Consider the following 18,100-nt stretch of genomic DNA (forward strand, 5'->3'; position numbering starts at 1 on the left):
CAGTATTATATAAAATACTGGCAGAGCAGATTCGTTAATTTTGGACCTCAAATGGCGAGCTGTGTATAGACTGTATGTATACACATCTCATCTAACAGCAGGTGCAGGATAAAGCCACAATAACAAAGTAAAAGGACCATTCCCGTTCCTATTATTTTCTCCCCGCAGGAGCAAAACAGATGGTCACGTTTGACATTGGGCATTTAAACAAGCGTGGACATCCACTGAAGGTTTCCCAGCTGGACTTGTGGATAATAAGGCCAGGGCGGGAAAACATTTGCAGCAGCACCAATTATAATGTTACATGGCGCTAGCCAAAGCAGCGCGCAATGTTAGCCCACCGCTGAAGGGACAGTGTAAATTGTTGCCATAGATACATGCAGACACTACGTGGGAGGCAGAATGAAGCAGTGTGAAGCAACATGCGGAGGAAAATGATGACAAGCGGAAACTTTCCGAGAACTGTTTTGTCATTTACGGGTACAACTAGGGTTGGGCCAGTATCTGATTCGAATAGTATGATAACACCGGTCATTTTTTTTTTTTACTACATTTTTTTAAAACAGAGATACATGGGAACTTAGCTAGATGCATTTTTTTGCACTTATTCTGAATATGCCCTTGTTCTTGCATATCAGATTTTCATCATAATACTACTACTAATAATATAATATTGTCATATATTTAGTGATATTTATTAAGGTTTCGGTTCAGTAACAGGCGGATTTTTTTTCTGAAATCCGACCTTAGAAACACCTCTTCCATTGTTGTGACAGATGCTCCGTAGCTAGCGATGCCCAACTCCTCTCTGTTCATCTCCAGCTCGGCAAACAGGAGCTCAAACCTGGGAGGAAAAAATAAATAGAAACACTCTATGAGACTAGATTATGGAGACATTCAGATATCCAAACGGTATCCGTATAAACAACCTGCTGGTGCTTTCCTTCGGGAGGATGTAAGACAGCTCGGCCCCTGCGCTGCTCTCCAGCGTGGCATTCGGAACGTGCAGGTGAACGAGGCGGGTGATCTCGGACACGTTGCAGACGGCCTCTTTCACTATCACCATGTGGTAGCCGGCACCTGGGTCAGCACAGCAATACTGTATTTAATTAAATGCAAATGTGCTAACCAGTAGGATAATGGACTTGTATCTTCATGGACAATCACGCATTTGGCAGTTAGATTTCTATTACTGCGAAAATCAACAGTTTAAAAATGATTTTTAAAAAAATGGGAAAATGCCAAATATGTAAAAACTACTCACCAAAAAAAAAAAAAAAAAAAAAGATGCAGATGTAATAATGCCAACATGAGTAGGCCTATTTTTTTTTGAGGATTTGGAATGATTTGCAAGACAAAGATTGTACCTCTAGTAACATTTTGCGTGAGTTGATTTTTGTGAAAACATTTTTACCTAAGTGAGTTCTTGCACTTAATTTTCCTTGAATGTTTTTTTAAGCAAGGGAGCCATTTGCACTGGAAAAAAAATATACACTATGATTATTTTGCTATTTGCTTCTAAATATTTGTTGTTTGGCTAGAATAATGGATCTTTTACGTATCCTTGAAAAATTTATTATTAAAAATGAAATATAGAAAGAGCACATATGCACTTATTTTGTCCATATGTAAATATCATTTTTGTCATACATCTGGTTAGGAAGTGCATGGTCCTATGTGGCCCCCTCAATAGCACTGATGAAAAATTGTGGCCCCCCCGACAGCATTAAAGATGCCCATCCCTGCCCTATATTCTACTGATACACACATGGACGAAAATTGATGTCATCAATGAGGAGCTGTAAGGCATCCTCTAGTCTCACCGTATTTGTTCTTGAGGAAAAGCGGCGACCCGCAACATTGCAGCTCCCCCCCGGCCATGATGGCGATGCGGTCACCGAGCAGGTCGGCCTCGTCCATGAAGTGCGTGGTGAGCAGGATGGTGCGCTCGCTCTTCTCGCCCTGCAGAAGATCCCAGGTGGCGCGTCGGGCCGACGGGTCCATACCAGACGTGGGCTCGTCCAACATCACCACCTGGATTGCAAAAAAGTGGAATTCAAATTTGATGAATGGAATGGGGAAAAAAAAACCCACGAGTGATTCCTAACCTTGGAGTCGCCAATGAGGGCGATGCCAATGGAGAGTTTTCTCTTCATGCCGCCTGACAGCGTCTTGGAGCGAGCGTGTCGCTTGTCTTCAAGTTGGAGGACGGAGATTATTCTGTCCACCTCCTCTGGAATCTTGTCTTTGGAGAAGCCTTTCAGCTGAATCACACAGTACATTCATCCCATCCTTTTAGACCAGGGGTTCATATAGACTCTTCGCGTTTTGTTGACATCAAAACACGAGACTAGCAATGAATCGACTTTCAAGCGATAACATTGGTCAAAACACATTTTGGTGCCAAGAATGTTTCAAGGGTTTTAGGGTACTTTGATGTGTCTGAATCAGAAAGTTACATTATATATATATCTCAGTAAATATCTCAAAAACTAGAACCAATTCAAATCAACAGATGTCATTTTCAGACTCAGCAAATTACCACCATGCAAATTTTTTTTTCGTTGACCAGTGTAATAGTTATTGCGCAGTGGTGAAGTCAATCCCTAACAAAGAACCGCTATAATCTTAATACTAGTTAAACCTAACTACCACATGTATCCTAAATGCTATAGGAATTAAAACGTTTATTTCCAATAAAAGTTCAAATGCGAAAAAGTAAAAAATAAATAAAAATAAATAAACTTCCCAAGTTACTGCTTGTGGACCTCATTTTCAGAAACACTGTTTTAGACTGCTTGATGGGGGTCTGTGTCACAGTGTACACGGTGAGTATGAGTGCGATTACCTGTGCATAGAATAGCAGATGCTCTGTCACGGTCAGATTATCAAACAGAACGTCGTGCTGGGGACAGAGTCCGAGACTGCGTCGGATCAGAGTCATGTCCTGACAGATGTCATATCCGGTGATGTAGGCCCTTCCGCTGGTTGGGGGGAACAGACCTGTGAAGACAAAGCAAGCGGAGTCACTAAAAGCAGTCATTTTTCTACCTATGTTGCTCTTCTGTCCACACGGCGCTGACACAAAATGGGATGGCGGGGGTGGGAGTTGCAACCTCGAAGAACACGTTCTTTTTTTGTTTTTAATGTAAATAAGGATACAATGTTTTGCAGAGGTGTACTTTTTCACGATTTTATACACAAATTATATTATTTATAGTTGCAGTGGGAAGCTGGGGGGCATGAAATGGTTTCTTCTTCCTCAGAGGGATTAACAGAAAATAATAGAAAAGCACTGCACTAAATCTAAAAAAAAAAACTATTTTTTTTGAATAGCACATAAGCTTTTAGATATTTACATTTTTTGTTAAATTTGACCTATAAAAGTTAATGCAATACATATTGTACCATGAGTTTATAATTTAAAGCTATGAAGTTTCAGAAAAATATTCCACCTGGTTCTGAACTCTTAATTCATAAATCTTATTAAATATATGACTATATTACATATAGTCATATTATCATCATTCTTATTATCATAATGTAAACCTGATGTGGTAGAGAGAAAAAAAACGGGCAGATTCGGAATGAGCGCAAAAAATATCTAAAAAGGTTTATTTGCATCACTGATTAAAAAATATTAACCAGTGTAATTTAACTACTGAAGAGTCATTTATGTAACCTGGGTTCATGATGGTGTACATGCTAGATGCATGGCATTCGTGCTTTATGATCCCTTCCCTGTTTTCGGTGCTTGGCCCCCATCTTGTGGCAGCTATAAACAATTACAGATAAATCTGCAACGTCGCGGGGCTGTGGCGTGTGCAGCGCAATATAGCAGCGTAATACTGTACTGAGATAATGTTTTGACAATGCAAATGTTCATGAAATGTAACATGTTTGAAGTATGTTCTGCGCGGTCACCTGTCAACATGGACAGTGTGGTAGTCTTGCCGGCACCGTTGTGTCCTAACAGCACCGTGATCTGACCCTCGAACATGTTTAGCGTGAGATCCCGCACGGCCTTGCGGGTTTTGTTGCCCACTTTGAACTCCTGCCACGGGATGAGAACAAATTCGAGGCAACGGGTATTTCACTTTCTTAAAAAAAAAAAAAAAATCTAAATTGCTGTGTGGTGTTCTTACCTTGGCAAGGTGCTTTATCTTAATCCCAGAGACGACGCCATTTGGCTCTTCCTCTATAAACTCTCCTTTCAGAGCTTTTTCGGCATCCTCCTCTTCCTCCTTCTCGTTCACCAGAGCCATGCGAGGGCTGCTGCACCAATAGGAAGGCTGCACATGAAAAACATGAGCTTGCAGTCAGGTGGCGGCAAATTAAAAATAATGGACAACTCATTAGCAGACATTCCATCCATTATGGATGAAGCAAAGTCATTTGCGACATCAAGATATCACAATATCACTCCATACCCTGGGATGGGATGTCTTCATTTTAATTGCAAAGGATTATTTATGTGCTTATGTATTCTTTTAACCACCCATTACTATGATCTGTGCAGGCTGTTCAGACTTTTAATCAAATGTGACAACTAGGAGTGGGCGATATGGGCTCAACATTATATCTTCATTTTCTAGGAAATTTTGCCATTATATTTTTAATATAATACCATTTTACAGTGATTGCATCTTGCAGGGAGCAACATTGATGAATGTAAATCACCCCAAATCTATCTTATCTACCTTAGCCTAACTTACCTACCTAGCTTACCATAATGGACTTAAGTTTTCTTTTTTTTCAAATTTTTTTTGTTACAGTGAAATAGGGGTTAGTGCGTCTGGTTCGCAGTCAGGAGTCCAGAGTTCAAATTTTTGTGTGAAGTATGCATGTTCTCCCCATGCTTGGGTGAAATTCCTCACAATATTCCTGCATCCTTCCACATATCAAAAAGATGCAAGATTTTTGGCCTAACTGCTGCTTCTCATCTCATCCCTGGTCTTTTGGTGACTCTGCCAGCTAAAACGAGGTTGTAGAGCATTCTATTCGGGCTCCAGAATTCTGGAATGCCCTACCCGAGGAAATTAGAGTGACTACATCTGCACAAATGTTTCAATCTCGGTTTAAGACTGATTTAGTATGCAATTAGTCACTTGCCCTGCCTTACTCCCTGTCATCTGGATTTTGGTCTGTTTTAGTGCCGCTTCCCTTCCCTCACACCACCTTGTACAATAAAACAGAGCGCAATGGACTAACTGTTCCCTTCATTAAGGTTTGTAATGAATCTGTTTCATCAGGGTTTGTGCGTGTGTGAGAATTTGAGCACAGGTCATACCAGTACAAAGAAGTATGAGGGCAGCGGCACTCCGTACTCTCCAGGAAAAACTGCCTCGACATACCAGGCCACCAGGCCGTAGAGTATGGCGTCAAACAGGAGCAAGCCCATCACCTGGGCCAGCGAGAAATCATCGTCCACCGTCACAGAATCAAACAAGTTAGACCACTGGATGCCCGTGCCTGCATAGGAGAGGAAAAAAATCTATGGCATAAATAATATGTAAAGGTAGAATAGCAGAAAAAAATTATATGGCCTGCAGCGTCACTTTTTATTTAGTTTTTATTTTATTTTTAAGTCAGTTGGTTTTAATTAGGCCATTATTTTTATTTTACTAAATAATGTATTAAGTAAATTCATTGTAATAAACTTAATTCATGATTTATAAATAATACAATTTAAAAACTAATTATTATCAAAATAAACAATTTTACACTTACACTTAACAAGCATTTAATTTTTGGGAAAAAAAATGTAAATTTCATGATTTAAACATGAATAATACATTTGAAAAATTACTTTACTTTAAAAATAAACTGTATTCAATATTTTTTTCACCTCAACTACAAATGACTCGGCCCATCTATGTTTTAAAACTCAAATGTGGCCATTAAAATTTGGCCCACGTCTTCTGCAAACTCACCTTTGCCTTCAAACATCCCCAGTAGCTGCGCTCCCATGGCCATGGCCACGTTAGAGATAAGGCAGGCCGACACCTTATGGGCATGGCTGAGTAAGTCGTAGCGCGGCGACAGGAATAAATAAGGCAGATAGCTTAGGAAGTATGTGAAGCCGCCAGCCGCCGCTCCCACGTTGGCTGGAAAAAAAGAAAAAGGGGGACAGAGAGAATGGTTGCTTAATAAGATCTGTCTGACAATGAAAAATGTGGAAAGGCAGACATCTTTTTCAATTGTTGTCATGGTTACCGAAGAAAATGAATATGCTGCTCCAAGAAAAGCGACAGAATGCACTTATTGTGCTTTCGCAGCAGTAAAACAAAATTATCATGTCGCGGGGGGAAAGAAAAAAGACGAAAAAGGGATGTTTGGTGAGAAATGCATTTGGGGTTTTGTTGTGTAATGAAAAAAATTGTAAAAGACAGCTATGTCATTTCTTTTTAACATTAGACAATTATGAGTGGAATCCTTCTAAACATCTGTCCTTTGGAGTAAACAGACAATAAAACTCTTGTGCTTTGCAAAACTTCAAGGTAGCAAGGTGCTTAGTGGGTTGCTTGATAGGTTTCGAAGTATAATCCACGCTTTTCTTTCTAATCAAGATAACAAAAGTCAATAACACCCACTAAAAGGTGCCGTTCAATACCCTTTTTCATAAAATACAAGCAAATACAATCACAGGCGTGCGCCCGTGTCATCTTATGGCCACCCCACTGAAATCGTTTTGGCTCCGCCCCTGGATTCTATGCTGTTATAAATGCACATTGGTCCAGCTCCTCCACTTTCTTATAAATTAACTGCAAGCAGACAATGTACATACAAACAGCAAAAAATGTGCGATTGTGTGTGGACAACGACAGGATGGACATTTTCTGCTAATCACTTAAACAGTACACAGTCCGCTTTCTAACAAATAACATTTCACTATGACAGCACCCAACTACACATATAATCAGACGAAAATGACATGAATGCAAGACAATTAATGGCAGAGCAGAATGAAATTGCGAGTGCTTCCATGTGCGGTGAAAAACTCTCAAAAGAGCTCCGGCGGTTGTGGCATTTGGAGAGTGCTTGCAAAGCACGTTGCGAGTCGACGCCGTGCCGAGGGCAGCTGCGCGCACAAAAGACTGCCGGCAGAGAAACACCTGGAAGAGCACAACACTGACTACTCTCCAAAGTCTAATTAGGACAGTTGTTATTGAGAATTTTAATTAGCTTTGCAAGTGAGACATGAAATGTGCATTCGGGGATTGCTATGATATATAATGTTATGCATTTACCTGCTTTGATTGCGCCCCAGCCACAAGCCGACATTCACAAGCAATTTCTGAGGAAAATGAACCTTCTTATTTCTTATTATGCTATTCCACGGCTTGTTTTAACACCTGCAATTATTGCCGGCGCTTTTCCTGCGTCGCTGGTTTTAATTGTGGTATGCAGTTTGACAAATACATTTGTAAAAGTGGTTTAGTGTGTTGGCTTCAGTGCAGAGGTTGGCCCTCGAGACGCCTTAGAGGTCAGAATATTTTTCAAGGAACAACTCATAACTAACTTCAATTCAAATGAACTACCTCTAAGGATGCACCAATTACCTATTTCATCAGAACAAGTACATGTAGTTGTATTTGAGTATTTGCAATACCAAGTACCGATACTTGATAATGCCATTAGGTCTTACAATTGTGATAAAAAAAAAAAATAACAGTCACTGCCAGATATTTTCAGACCCTCTTTTGAAAAAAATATAAATAAATTCCTGGGATTGAATGGCTGGACTATGAAAAGACAAGCAAATTACTCAATGGCAGTGAATGAGTTAAATCAGCATTTAGTTGTAAAATCTAACTATAACAGGACAACTGAAGTAATACATTTTCACACCATCACTTGCTTCTCTTTAGTCTGGACTCTTTTTTTTTTTTAAATCTCAGTGGCACAACTCATACTCCATCTACCCAAAAGGTATTTGTCAGGCTGGTATCAGGGTCATAGTATTGGGAGTATTTTGTAATATTGTAATCTTGAGAACAAAACTCTATTTTTACCAAGTTATAATATTACAATTTGACAGGTCTACATTTACATTTTTGTAAAAGTGACTTTATTCTCTAAAAATATTCGAACTAAATTCTCAAAAAAAATGGACTCCCTGGGCTGGTCGGACACACAAGACAACCAACTATTCACGCTAACATTCACGTGAGACCATTTAAATCTTCACTGAAGCTAGCGTCCATGTTTTTAGAATGCCGAGGAAGAAGTCAGAGTACCCGGAAAAAACATGCGCTAGCACCAGCAGAAGAAAACTGTGAGGCGGACATGCTGACCGCTAAGGCGCCATGCTACAATTGAGAATGAAAAGGTCCTAAAAACCCCATCAATCAAATATACAAAAATATGCATGCACCTCGAGAGAAGAAGGCACTGATCATGAAGCTGAAGTTGATGGTGGCCACGGTGAAGATCAGAAGAAATACAAAAACCAGCGAGGGGTCACTGTAGCTCAGGACTGCCCCTTTCGGGCTTACCTACAACAATAAAACACAGAGGTCTTGTCATCACAAACCGACCCCTTAGAAGAACTACAAGTGCAGTATGGAGCGAGGTTGCTCTACATTGTGGGGGTTATTAAACTACAATTTCAGCAACGCGCTTTTGCACATGAAAATGTCATCGAAAGGGCTCGGCACTCACTTTGATGCAGAGGAGCAGCGTGACGAAAAAGACGGAGATGGAGAGGAAGAGGAAAAACATGAGGAACCAAGCAGTCCAGTGGAGCCAGTTGCTGAGTCCCATCATCCTCATGTACTCCTGAGATCCACAGAAGAGCGCAGACAAAAGAGTTTAGGACGCAGATTGAAATCATAAACTCAGCCATATCAAAAAAAAAAAAAAAAAAAAAAAACACCTACCTTCAGTTTCCTTTCCTTTTCCTGCACCACGGCTCGGACTATGTTGAGGGACGTGTAGGTGAAGCTAAGCACCAGCAGCAAGGGCAGTTGATTCTGGATGGCCAGGATGAAGACGTCGTATATGAAGGGAGGGTACGGAAAGCGGGACAGGACCACTCTGGTCTGTCCTAGAAGCGAGTCGGCTGCGCTTCGGTTGTAAGAGCGCATGATGGCTTGGTCCACGGCGTGCTGCACGGCCAGGAAGCCCTCACGGAAATAACCTTTGAAGAGAAGAGGAGCAGATAATTTAACAAAGCCACCGTGTTCCGTAGTGGGGAGGGGGGGCAACTTTGTCGCCACAGCTTGCGTTTCAAACGGCCGCATGCTTTTGCGTTCGTCTGCAGCGCGTTAAGGAAAAAGGGGCACAGAGTGAGATATGGAAACATTTTGAGAGTAGAGAGTGAATTATTTTGTAACAAGCTAATTTGGAAGGTGCTTAAACTGGGAGTGGTTTGATGAGTTTCATGTGGAAGAACTGAACCTCACAAATGTTTGTATTAATGGTGGAGGGGGTAGGGGGATCCCACAGATACCATCTACAGTAAAACTTATTTTCAGGCAAGCGTCCCGATACTGTTGTGTGTATAGTAGACACCTGTTATTCAATTAATTCCACATCTGTAGTTTTGCTTAAGCAGTCTTGACTCTCATGGAAACTGAGATCGTTTCTTGCGGCTTGATGGAAACTATGGCAACCGTGAACGATACAATCGTTTGAGGAGCTCCCGCCCCGGTTAGAAAACGTCCTGGATTTGTAAGCAGTGAGAAGAGAAAGACAACACACTTGCTGGTTTACTCCTACAGTGCGTTTACACGTGGCACACATCCCCGCATGGCAATCGGATTCAATGCATCTCGCGCACAACCTCAAAGTTGCGCTCTACACTCCACATCCACTCTGACAGCCTCGAGTGAGTGTACAAATGGCGCCCGAACGCCTCGCAGATGTCACGCTGCACAGAGGGAACGCCAAGGCTCGATAAGGGATCACGCCAAACGTGCCAGATGGCAGTTTCCATGGAAACTCAGACCATTGCGCCAAGAGGCTGCAGAGATTAAGTGCGGGGCATCCGCTAGACTAAGGATGTCAAATACAACTGACTTTTTAAGGCCACTTCAATTCAGGCAATTATCCTTGTGAAGAACAGGCCTTCATTTTTAAAAATTCCAATTTAACGGACTTTGTAAGCGTCAGCCTAAAGTGCTTTTCTGCCATTATAATCTAAATTCAAACTGACATTGTTTTGCTATTACAGGAAATTACTACAGGAACTGAAACTGGAAGGAGAAAATGAGTTTGCAACTTTTGTAGCTCACGGCCTTTTGGAAAACCTGCCTTTCAAACTATATAGAGTGGTTAGAAAAAGTCTGCATACCCCTGTTTAAATAACCCCCCCCCCGCCCCCCACAAAAAAAAAACCCACATTGTAGGTTGTTTTGTGCACAATTTTGAGGAAAAATCATGAATTTAATTATGAAATAAAGGCCGTTAAGAAAGTTTGGACAAAGTAAAACACGCTGAATAAATGCCTGCTGCAATTTTAGAGAAGCTTTCCCCCAGGACCAGTAAAGAGTTGGCGCTCCGCAGGCACCAGTTTTGTCAGCAACAAATGGCCGCTTTATTTCTAAACCAGCACTGGCACCAGCTCAGAGTGAAAATAAAGAGAATCCATAAGAAGAAGGGCTCTCACCAGGTGTTCCCCCATGCTTGTCAAATTGTTCTCTCGGGCCAGGCAGCTGAAAAAGCGGGTAGAGGCTGAGCGTGTGCCAGTCCAGGTCACTATTGGGGTCCAGCTCCGACTTCTCTTTGGGCGGGGCGTTGCGAGGGGTGAAGGTGAAGCGCAGGTGGTAGCTGACCTGTATGCATGAGCATGTGTGGAAAAATAGTGTAAACTGTATTGAGGCATAAATGTAACAAATAGTTTGGGTGATTACATAAGGCGGTGACAAACAGAAGCTCAAACCACTTTTAAATGATTGCTTTTCCAAATTCATGAACAGCAAAATTGTTGGGTTTGTTGTCATCAGCAATACAGAAACGGCATTTCACGTCAACAGCACTCAAAGAGGATGTCAAGCCAAACACATTTTTTTCCAGAATACGTTCTATGCAGGCCTTTTAGTTGAAATAAGGCATCTGATTAATACATGACTTAAGCAGCAAAATGAACCCATTTTTAGCCATTTCCGGGGGCGGCCATTTTGTCACTTCTGTCGAATGAAAATGACATCACAGTTGCTCAAGGCTCAGGTAATGCCCACCCACAGCTCACCTGTTTCTTGAAGTTGAGCCATGATTGGTCGTTATCTTAAGCCCTGAGCAACAGTGATGTCATTTTCAGTCGACAGAAGTGACAAAATGGCTGAGAAACGGGCGAATTTCTCATAGTGCACAAACACAATATTAATCAGAATGACGTATTTTAACTAGCGGGGCCTGCATAGAACATATTCTGCAAAAAATATGTTCGGGTTGACTTCCTCTTTAAGAAATCCAAAGTGTTTTGTTAATTATAGTGTGGCGCTTATACCTGAAGGGGCAAAGGCTCATCATTGTGACAACAAGGCTTCTCAAAAACCACAGCGGCCAGGAGTTTTTCAGACAGAGGGTCCGTCCTCACATAGTCCTCAAAGTCCTTCTCTGTCTCAAAGCCATGCACTGAAAAATAAGACATTATCATCATCAAACCAATCTTATCAAACGCTGACCCACACTTCACTACCGCAGTAATATAAAACTATATTCGGCTTTCTTTTTGTATTTGGTCAGATTTTTGTCCATTCCAGAACTGCATTTCTCAAGTGTAACTTTACATTCCATATCTCGGACACATGCAGGTATTCCGATTACAGTATACACAGGCCGAGGGGGTTAAATCTGGGTCAGACTCACTGAATAAACACACCAATGAGGAAACGCACACACAGAAAAGAAAGCAAGGACGAGCAGCTGCATCGGTTCAAACGTGTCCTCTCCGCTTCAGCCTGAGACGAATACTAAAAGGCCTTTTTGCTGGACCATTTAACGGACTGGTTCACTGAGACTGAACATTTTCAGGAAAATGCACCTTTTGTTTGTCCATTCTACACAATGTATACATGATTTTTTTTAAAAAAAATTTAATACTATGACACAAAAATCAACATAAGCTATTCATCTTTTTTTAATGGTAATAAATGTTGTTTTTTTTTTTTAATGATTGGCTATGTTAACGTTATGAAATACACATGAAATAATTCATTATACTGTATACATAAAATATGTCTCAAAAGTTGCACTTCCTTTTTTCTATTTCGTTTCAGGTATTAATCAGAAAGATGAATTCCTTTGCCCGCGTTTTTGCTGTCCCCGATTGCACTTCAGTCAGGTGCAGCCATCCGCATAGACTTTCCCTTGTTTTGTGCAAACGCCTTCTCGTTTTCATCAGTCTTGTTTCTCAAGAACAAATCCTGTTTCAACCAACGTGCCATGGCTATCATAAATTGTACTTTGCCTTGGAGCATCATAAAGCTTCTCTGACGCTGAGAATCATGTGGGGGAGAAAAACAAGTCTTATAATCTAGGACAGATCGATATCAATTTAATCACACAGTCATGATGAGACTTCTTTGATTTGATCGATTGAGAAGTAGGTTGGGGGAAACCCTCCCGTGAATAATAAACATTTTGTGACCATGTAAGTTAGCATCAATATACATTTACGGACAAATTCAACTTGTTGGGCTGATGCTGTTGCTGTGTTGCACCCAAAATACAGCACTGTCACAACCTGTCTCTCTCAACAGTGCAAATCCTGGCACCTGCACAATCAGATGTGAGATTACACAACATCTCATTTTGCAATACACTGTGAAAAACAAAAAGAACGTCAAGGCATTTCATAGCTATGACATTATAAATAGCAGGAGGCGTTTGAACCACGGAACACAAGAGCAACCGAGGTGGCGTTTCGGTCTTCTTGTTAGCATGTACTAATTGTCGGCCGCGGGGATGGCGGGGCCGCCTTAATTATTCATTAGGGAGATGTCGTGGTGTGTACAAGGCGACCAGCAGCCACACGCTTGACACTGCGGCTAATTGTCAACTTGTGTGCATATGAGGCAAGTCCCACATGAAAAAAGGATGCAGGCGTTTCTTTGCTATGAAATGAGAGCAGGGCGTGGCGCGTTTTACTCTCCTGACCCCGTTTCCAGAGGAACCAGTATTCCCAGTTTTTAATAAGAATGGTGTCAAGGCAGCGGTACCCGTTTCCCTCCTGAAGACAGGAGAGCCAAATTGGGCATGTAAAGCAATTTCTGTCAGTGCTGAACACCAATAGGAGGTTACTATTATAAAATGTTCATTATGCATGAGCTTGATTTAGGCAGGCCATCAAGTGTTTATTACCATCTCATTCCCTTTTATTAGACAGTATCCTACCGGTAACCTCGTTAGAAATGATGTATCGAGCAATAACTGTATTGTGTATTGCTGTTAAAAATATTTCCTTTTATTTGGATTTTTTACAAGCAACTGAGTTTTAAAAAAATAAATAGAGTGAATAATTGGCGTTATTCATTGTGGATATGGACCGAGCAAAGCTGAGTAATTGACACAAATTCTGATTAAAATTCCATGGTTAGTACGTCTATATGTTGCTAAATTTAAGCACAGTGTTTATATGTGTAAATATATTTGTTAGGAGTAAAACCTCTGCCTTGTTTTCAAATAACACTTAGGCCGCGTTACTGTATTCCAATGTTAGTCATGATGGCGATACTTGGTAAGCCAAGTATGTGTTTTTACGGTGTCAAATGTTTGAGAACCACTTCTACAGAAAATGGATGGATGGACAGTTTGGCACTAGATACCAACTAGAGCCATTTTCCATCTTGGGGGTGCCCAACTACCACCCACCTGAGGCTATGGCCAGGTTGCGTTGCACATCTTCCGCCACCTGCCGGACGGCGCTGGAGTTGGTCGGCACGTAGGCCAACTGCAAGTCCCTCAGGTAGTTTTTGGGCAAGGCGCCGACCGCGAAGCTCTCGTAGACGGTGGCGTTGGGGAAGTCCTTGAAAGGCACCTTCTGGCGCAGCACGATGAGGATGCCGGAAAACAGCAGCGGTAAGATGATCTCCACCACCGTTACCAGGATTTGACGTTTCTGGTGGGGGGGGACGTAGATAAGACAGAGATCACGGTCATGACATATCGGTCATGGGTTTGACATAATGAGAGGAAGTACGTTGCCGCATTCAAGGCTTCTGAGGAAGTGGGAAAAATCCAACTCGGGGCTTGAATGCTCCAGAAATATTTGCCTATCAGCTAATTTTGCTTATTTTGTGTAGTTTTCATTATTTAAGCGTGTATACTTTTTGTGAGATGTTTCTAATGTAAAATATGTGCCTTGGCTCAATAAATATTGGGAAACACTACATTAGAAGGAAACTAATTGAGGAAATATAGTCGTGTTTAGAGCAGTTTTGTCAAAGTACAGCCATCAACTGGTGCATTAAACCAGACGACTGCATCTTGATTAAGTGATGAGTTTCCAAAGAACTACTTTTCCTTTCTAGAGAGGGAACCCTACAAAGGCAACCAAATTTCAAACGGCATCCTTTGACAAATACAAATGAAAAAGTCAGACCTTCCGAAATGCTTCCTAACTCATGGCGACAGCCTGAAACTACACATAATTGGGTTCTTGTGATGAGTGATTGGGACACACAGTGACTTCTTAGTGCAAAGTTAATTCAGTCATGTGATTACATTTCAAACAATGCTATTTTTCCCCAAGGACACATAGAAAACTTGCATAACGTGCCGTGCACGCTTCTTTTTGTTCATTTTAGTAGGGCTGACCCATTTTGTAAAAATCAATATTGCAATTGAATTCAAAATGATCTTTTCAAGGTCCTCTTTCCATGTATTTTTTAACAAAGACAAACAATAAATTAATCTGTATTACAATAAACACTATTAAAGATTTATTATACATAAGTGTCGTCTTATATCTTGGGTTTACGCTAAAATAAAGGCTAATGAACTAATATGAAAGACAGTTTATTATTTACTTACTGAACCCTAACTGCGCGTTAACTACGACAACTTCAGAAAACTCTCACAAACAAGTACACCGACGTCTTCTTCGGCTTTATCTTCATGCTAATTGCAGTTTACAGAAAGCTTACAGAAGAGGAAAGCCCAGAAATACCTACACCTATTTCTTTTTTTCCACTAGTCCGGTAATACATGTGGCTTTAGTAATGCAGATGAGGTCATTTAACATGCAAACTGAGCCTGTGTCAGGTATGCAGTGTTGAGGTTCGCAGTGCTTTACCAGAGTGAAGCTACAGGGAGTTCGAGATCAAATTTGATGGAGCAACAATCATTGCTGCGCTAAAAAGCAAACCGGGTGCATGTCGGAATATGTGCCGCATTGTGCAAACTTGAACTGATATTGGAAAGCCACCATTCAGAAAAGCACAAAGCCTGACGTGCCTGCTCATAGGGACTAGGGGAAATTTGGCGTATTATCTTCATGATGTAGACACTATGGAAGTCATTCTTTATATGCGAGACAATAGATTCCTGACTTACAATCACATACTGTATGCAAAGGTCCTAGGTAGACGCTATTTCATGCGGAACCAGATCAATTTGGTAATAGTTTAGTGAACAGTGAAGCTACCGCCGAGTCATCTTCAGTGATTATAGAAAGTCTACTGCCAGTGATTTAAATGTATTTATTTTATTCTTTTTTTTTTTTTTTTTTTAATTTTAAATTGGACCCAGGTAAAGATGTTCAAATAGGCTTTTCTTAACATTATTCTTGCTTTCTGTGCTAACACTGACTCCTATTTTGAGTTCTTAATAATTCCCTCCACATTCACCTTTTGGAATTATGGCCAAAAAGTTCAGTTTTGGTTTAATCTGCCCATAACATTCCTGCAAATATGCTCTCTGTAGCCTCCCTGACCAGATGTCTTTTCATTTAATCAATTTGGGAGGTACATCTAGTTCTAGGTAATATCACTGCTGTGATATTTTCGCAACTCTTCACTGTGTTCCATGGCATATTCAATGCCTTGTAAATTCTCCTGACTGATATTGAATAATGAGACCCTGCTGATGCTATGGAAGCTCACCCCAGCTTGTGCTCTACTGTGCTTACAAAAATGTCAGGGAAAGCCCAATAGAACATCTGAACTTTGTTTTGAGTCAATCCGAGAAACTTTAAACGGCATCAGGTGTGTGCTGACTGCCATTTGATATGAGTTTGAACTTTGAATATAACTGGTTAATTCTGGACACATCCACATTATTACAGCTAACAGAACCATATAAAACTTGTAAAATGTAATATGATCAGCAGCAGAATGCCAAGTGTGAGTCACTTTACAGCCTCAGTGACCTAAAACATGCACATATTCTTTCACTCACAATTAACACTTGCAACAAAAGGTAAAACCTTTCTCCAACTTACCTGGTGAAGGTAGTTTTTCCAGACCAAGAGTCCAAACTGCCGCGCGATAGTCATTTTCAACAGTATACTGGACTCCTGTCAGTCTAGTTGAGTGGGGGAAAGAGTGAAAAGTGCAACGTTTAATCGTTCAAAATGTGCGTAACGCCATTAAAACGCGAGATTAATCAGACAATTTCAACGAGCAACAAAGTCTGTCGAGGAACGCCGTGTCAGATTCTGTTTCATAAAAACAAAAGTGAGAAGAGAAAAACAGAACATGCAGTAAACGATACTTGAAGAGGTAGGAATTATTCGTAGGATGACATAAAACAACAGCCAAGAAAGACAGGCTTTTTGAAACGATAATTTACCGTCATTATCCCGTTTAATTTGAACACAATCCCTTACGAATGGTCTCCTTTATATTGTTTGCGAATTTATTACTTTATCAGTCGTCTCATGAAATGAATATTCCTCAAGACGTAACCTTTTCCTTGAAGAAACTACACCCGCCTTCGTCCGCCGATTGGCCCATTGCGACTATAAAGCCACTTGCTTGAACAAACCTGTTTTTTTTTAATCAAATACAATTTACCTTCATCATCTCATTGATTTTAACACAATCTACACTCACTTTAGTATAATAACCATATACTGTTTGAAAATTTATATCTTTTTTATTAGAAGATGAAGAAACGCCTTAATATGGGAATCGTTTCCTTGTTGCCGCCTCCGTCCTCTCTGATTGGCCGAGCACGGATTTAAGGCCCTTTGATTGGACAACAAAACTGCTCGTCAATCCCACAGGCTTCCTGATGAATGTTAAAACGATGAAACTGAGGGTCATCGATAATAGATTCACCGAATTACATACTGTCTCGCGTCTTTTCCCTGTAAAAACATTCTCCTACATAAATTATTGGCATGTTATACGAGCAAACGGTGAAATTACCTCAGTATCGTTGATTTAGCAGGTGAACTTCACAGTCTTGCAGCCCCTTTTCAGTTCCCCCGTCGACTTAATTTGATAAGAATAAAAACATCACCATGGGGCTTTCGTCTTTGTTATTTACGGAGCTGCGGTAATAGATTTCGCAGTCCCCCAACACCGGATTTCGCCCTCTGAGCCTGCCAGACTGCTAGCGAGGCGATGACAGCGCACTAGCTCCCGAGAGTCGGCGAGCTCGCGGATACATCGCCAAATAACAGCGGAATAGTCAACAAAACGCACCACGTGATCACTGTGGAGCTCCGGCGTCACGTGATTTAAGCGCTGCAACCTAGTGCACGGATTGGTTGTTTGCGAGGTACCCGATGTAAGCGACTCAATTTACTGTTGTGGTAAAAAGAGGACCCGTAAAACACTATTTATTGGACAGTATGTCACTTCATATCAAAGGTGTAAAAGTACTCCCCCTGTACAAATACCCCTGCAAAAATACAGAAAAGTAACTGACGCAATAAAGGACAGACTGAAAATTACTTAAGTAAAGTACAAGAGTAAAAGTAAATGGAGAGGGGGGGGTATCAATTATAAATTCTACACGTCTTGATAACTTGGCACTACATAAATAACTGCACAAAAATATTAACTTGCTCTTGCTGTGAAAGAAAAAAAAACGTGAGCTGAATTCTAACAGGATACTCACGACTGAACTGACAAAACCTGGATGCGTAAACCAATGTGAACTCTAAGATTATCTTCACGATCTGGGAAATAAAAACAGATGATGT

At 40.9% G+C, this 18,100-nt stretch overlaps 1 protein-coding gene across 3 annotated transcripts in view; it reads right to left on the reverse strand.

Annotated features, from left to right (window-relative positions):
- Positions 1-17,582, reverse strand: part of abca3b (ATP-binding cassette, sub-family A (ABC1), member 3b) — a 33,798-nt gene extending 16,216 nt beyond the window's left edge. For 2 of the 3 annotated variants that reach the window (XM_086055225.1, XM_086055222.1), the window contains exons 1-17: positions 17,319-17,582; positions 16,388-16,470; positions 13,819-14,065; positions 11,453-11,580; positions 10,613-10,778; positions 8,883-9,142; positions 8,665-8,781; positions 8,378-8,498; positions 5,934-6,107; positions 5,291-5,472; positions 4,146-4,292; positions 3,925-4,054; positions 2,849-3,003; positions 2,109-2,264; positions 1,824-2,034; positions 930-1,080; positions 746-844 (exon numbers count right to left, since the gene is read on the reverse strand). In XM_086055225.1, coding sequence (XP_085911351.1) covers positions 746-844; positions 930-1,080; positions 1,824-2,034; positions 2,109-2,264; positions 2,849-3,003; positions 3,925-4,054; positions 4,146-4,292; positions 5,291-5,472; positions 5,934-6,107; positions 8,378-8,498; positions 8,665-8,781; positions 8,883-9,142; positions 10,613-10,778; positions 11,453-11,580; positions 13,819-14,065; positions 16,388-16,441 — 2,498 coding nt within the window. In that variant the 5' untranslated portion in view covers positions 16,442-16,470; positions 17,319-17,582. Of the gene's footprint in view, positions 1-745; positions 845-929; positions 1,081-1,823; positions 2,035-2,108; positions 2,265-2,848; positions 3,004-3,924; positions 4,055-4,145; positions 4,293-5,290; positions 5,473-5,933; positions 6,108-8,377; positions 8,499-8,664; positions 8,782-8,882; positions 9,143-10,612; positions 10,779-11,452; positions 11,581-13,818; positions 14,066-16,387; positions 16,471-16,737; positions 17,093-17,318 lie in introns of those variants that run through there. The other variant, XM_086055223.1, reaches the window with a different exon arrangement.
- Between the last annotated feature and the right edge of the window lie 518 nt (positions 17,583-18,100).

Source organism: Filicampus tigris, chromosome 16, assembly GCF_054856515.1.
Source record: "Filicampus tigris isolate MCC_2025a chromosome 16, RoL_Ftig_1.0, whole genome shotgun sequence".
In the NCBI taxonomy this organism is placed as follows: domain Eukaryota; kingdom Metazoa; phylum Chordata; class Actinopteri; order Syngnathiformes; family Syngnathidae; genus Filicampus; species Filicampus tigris.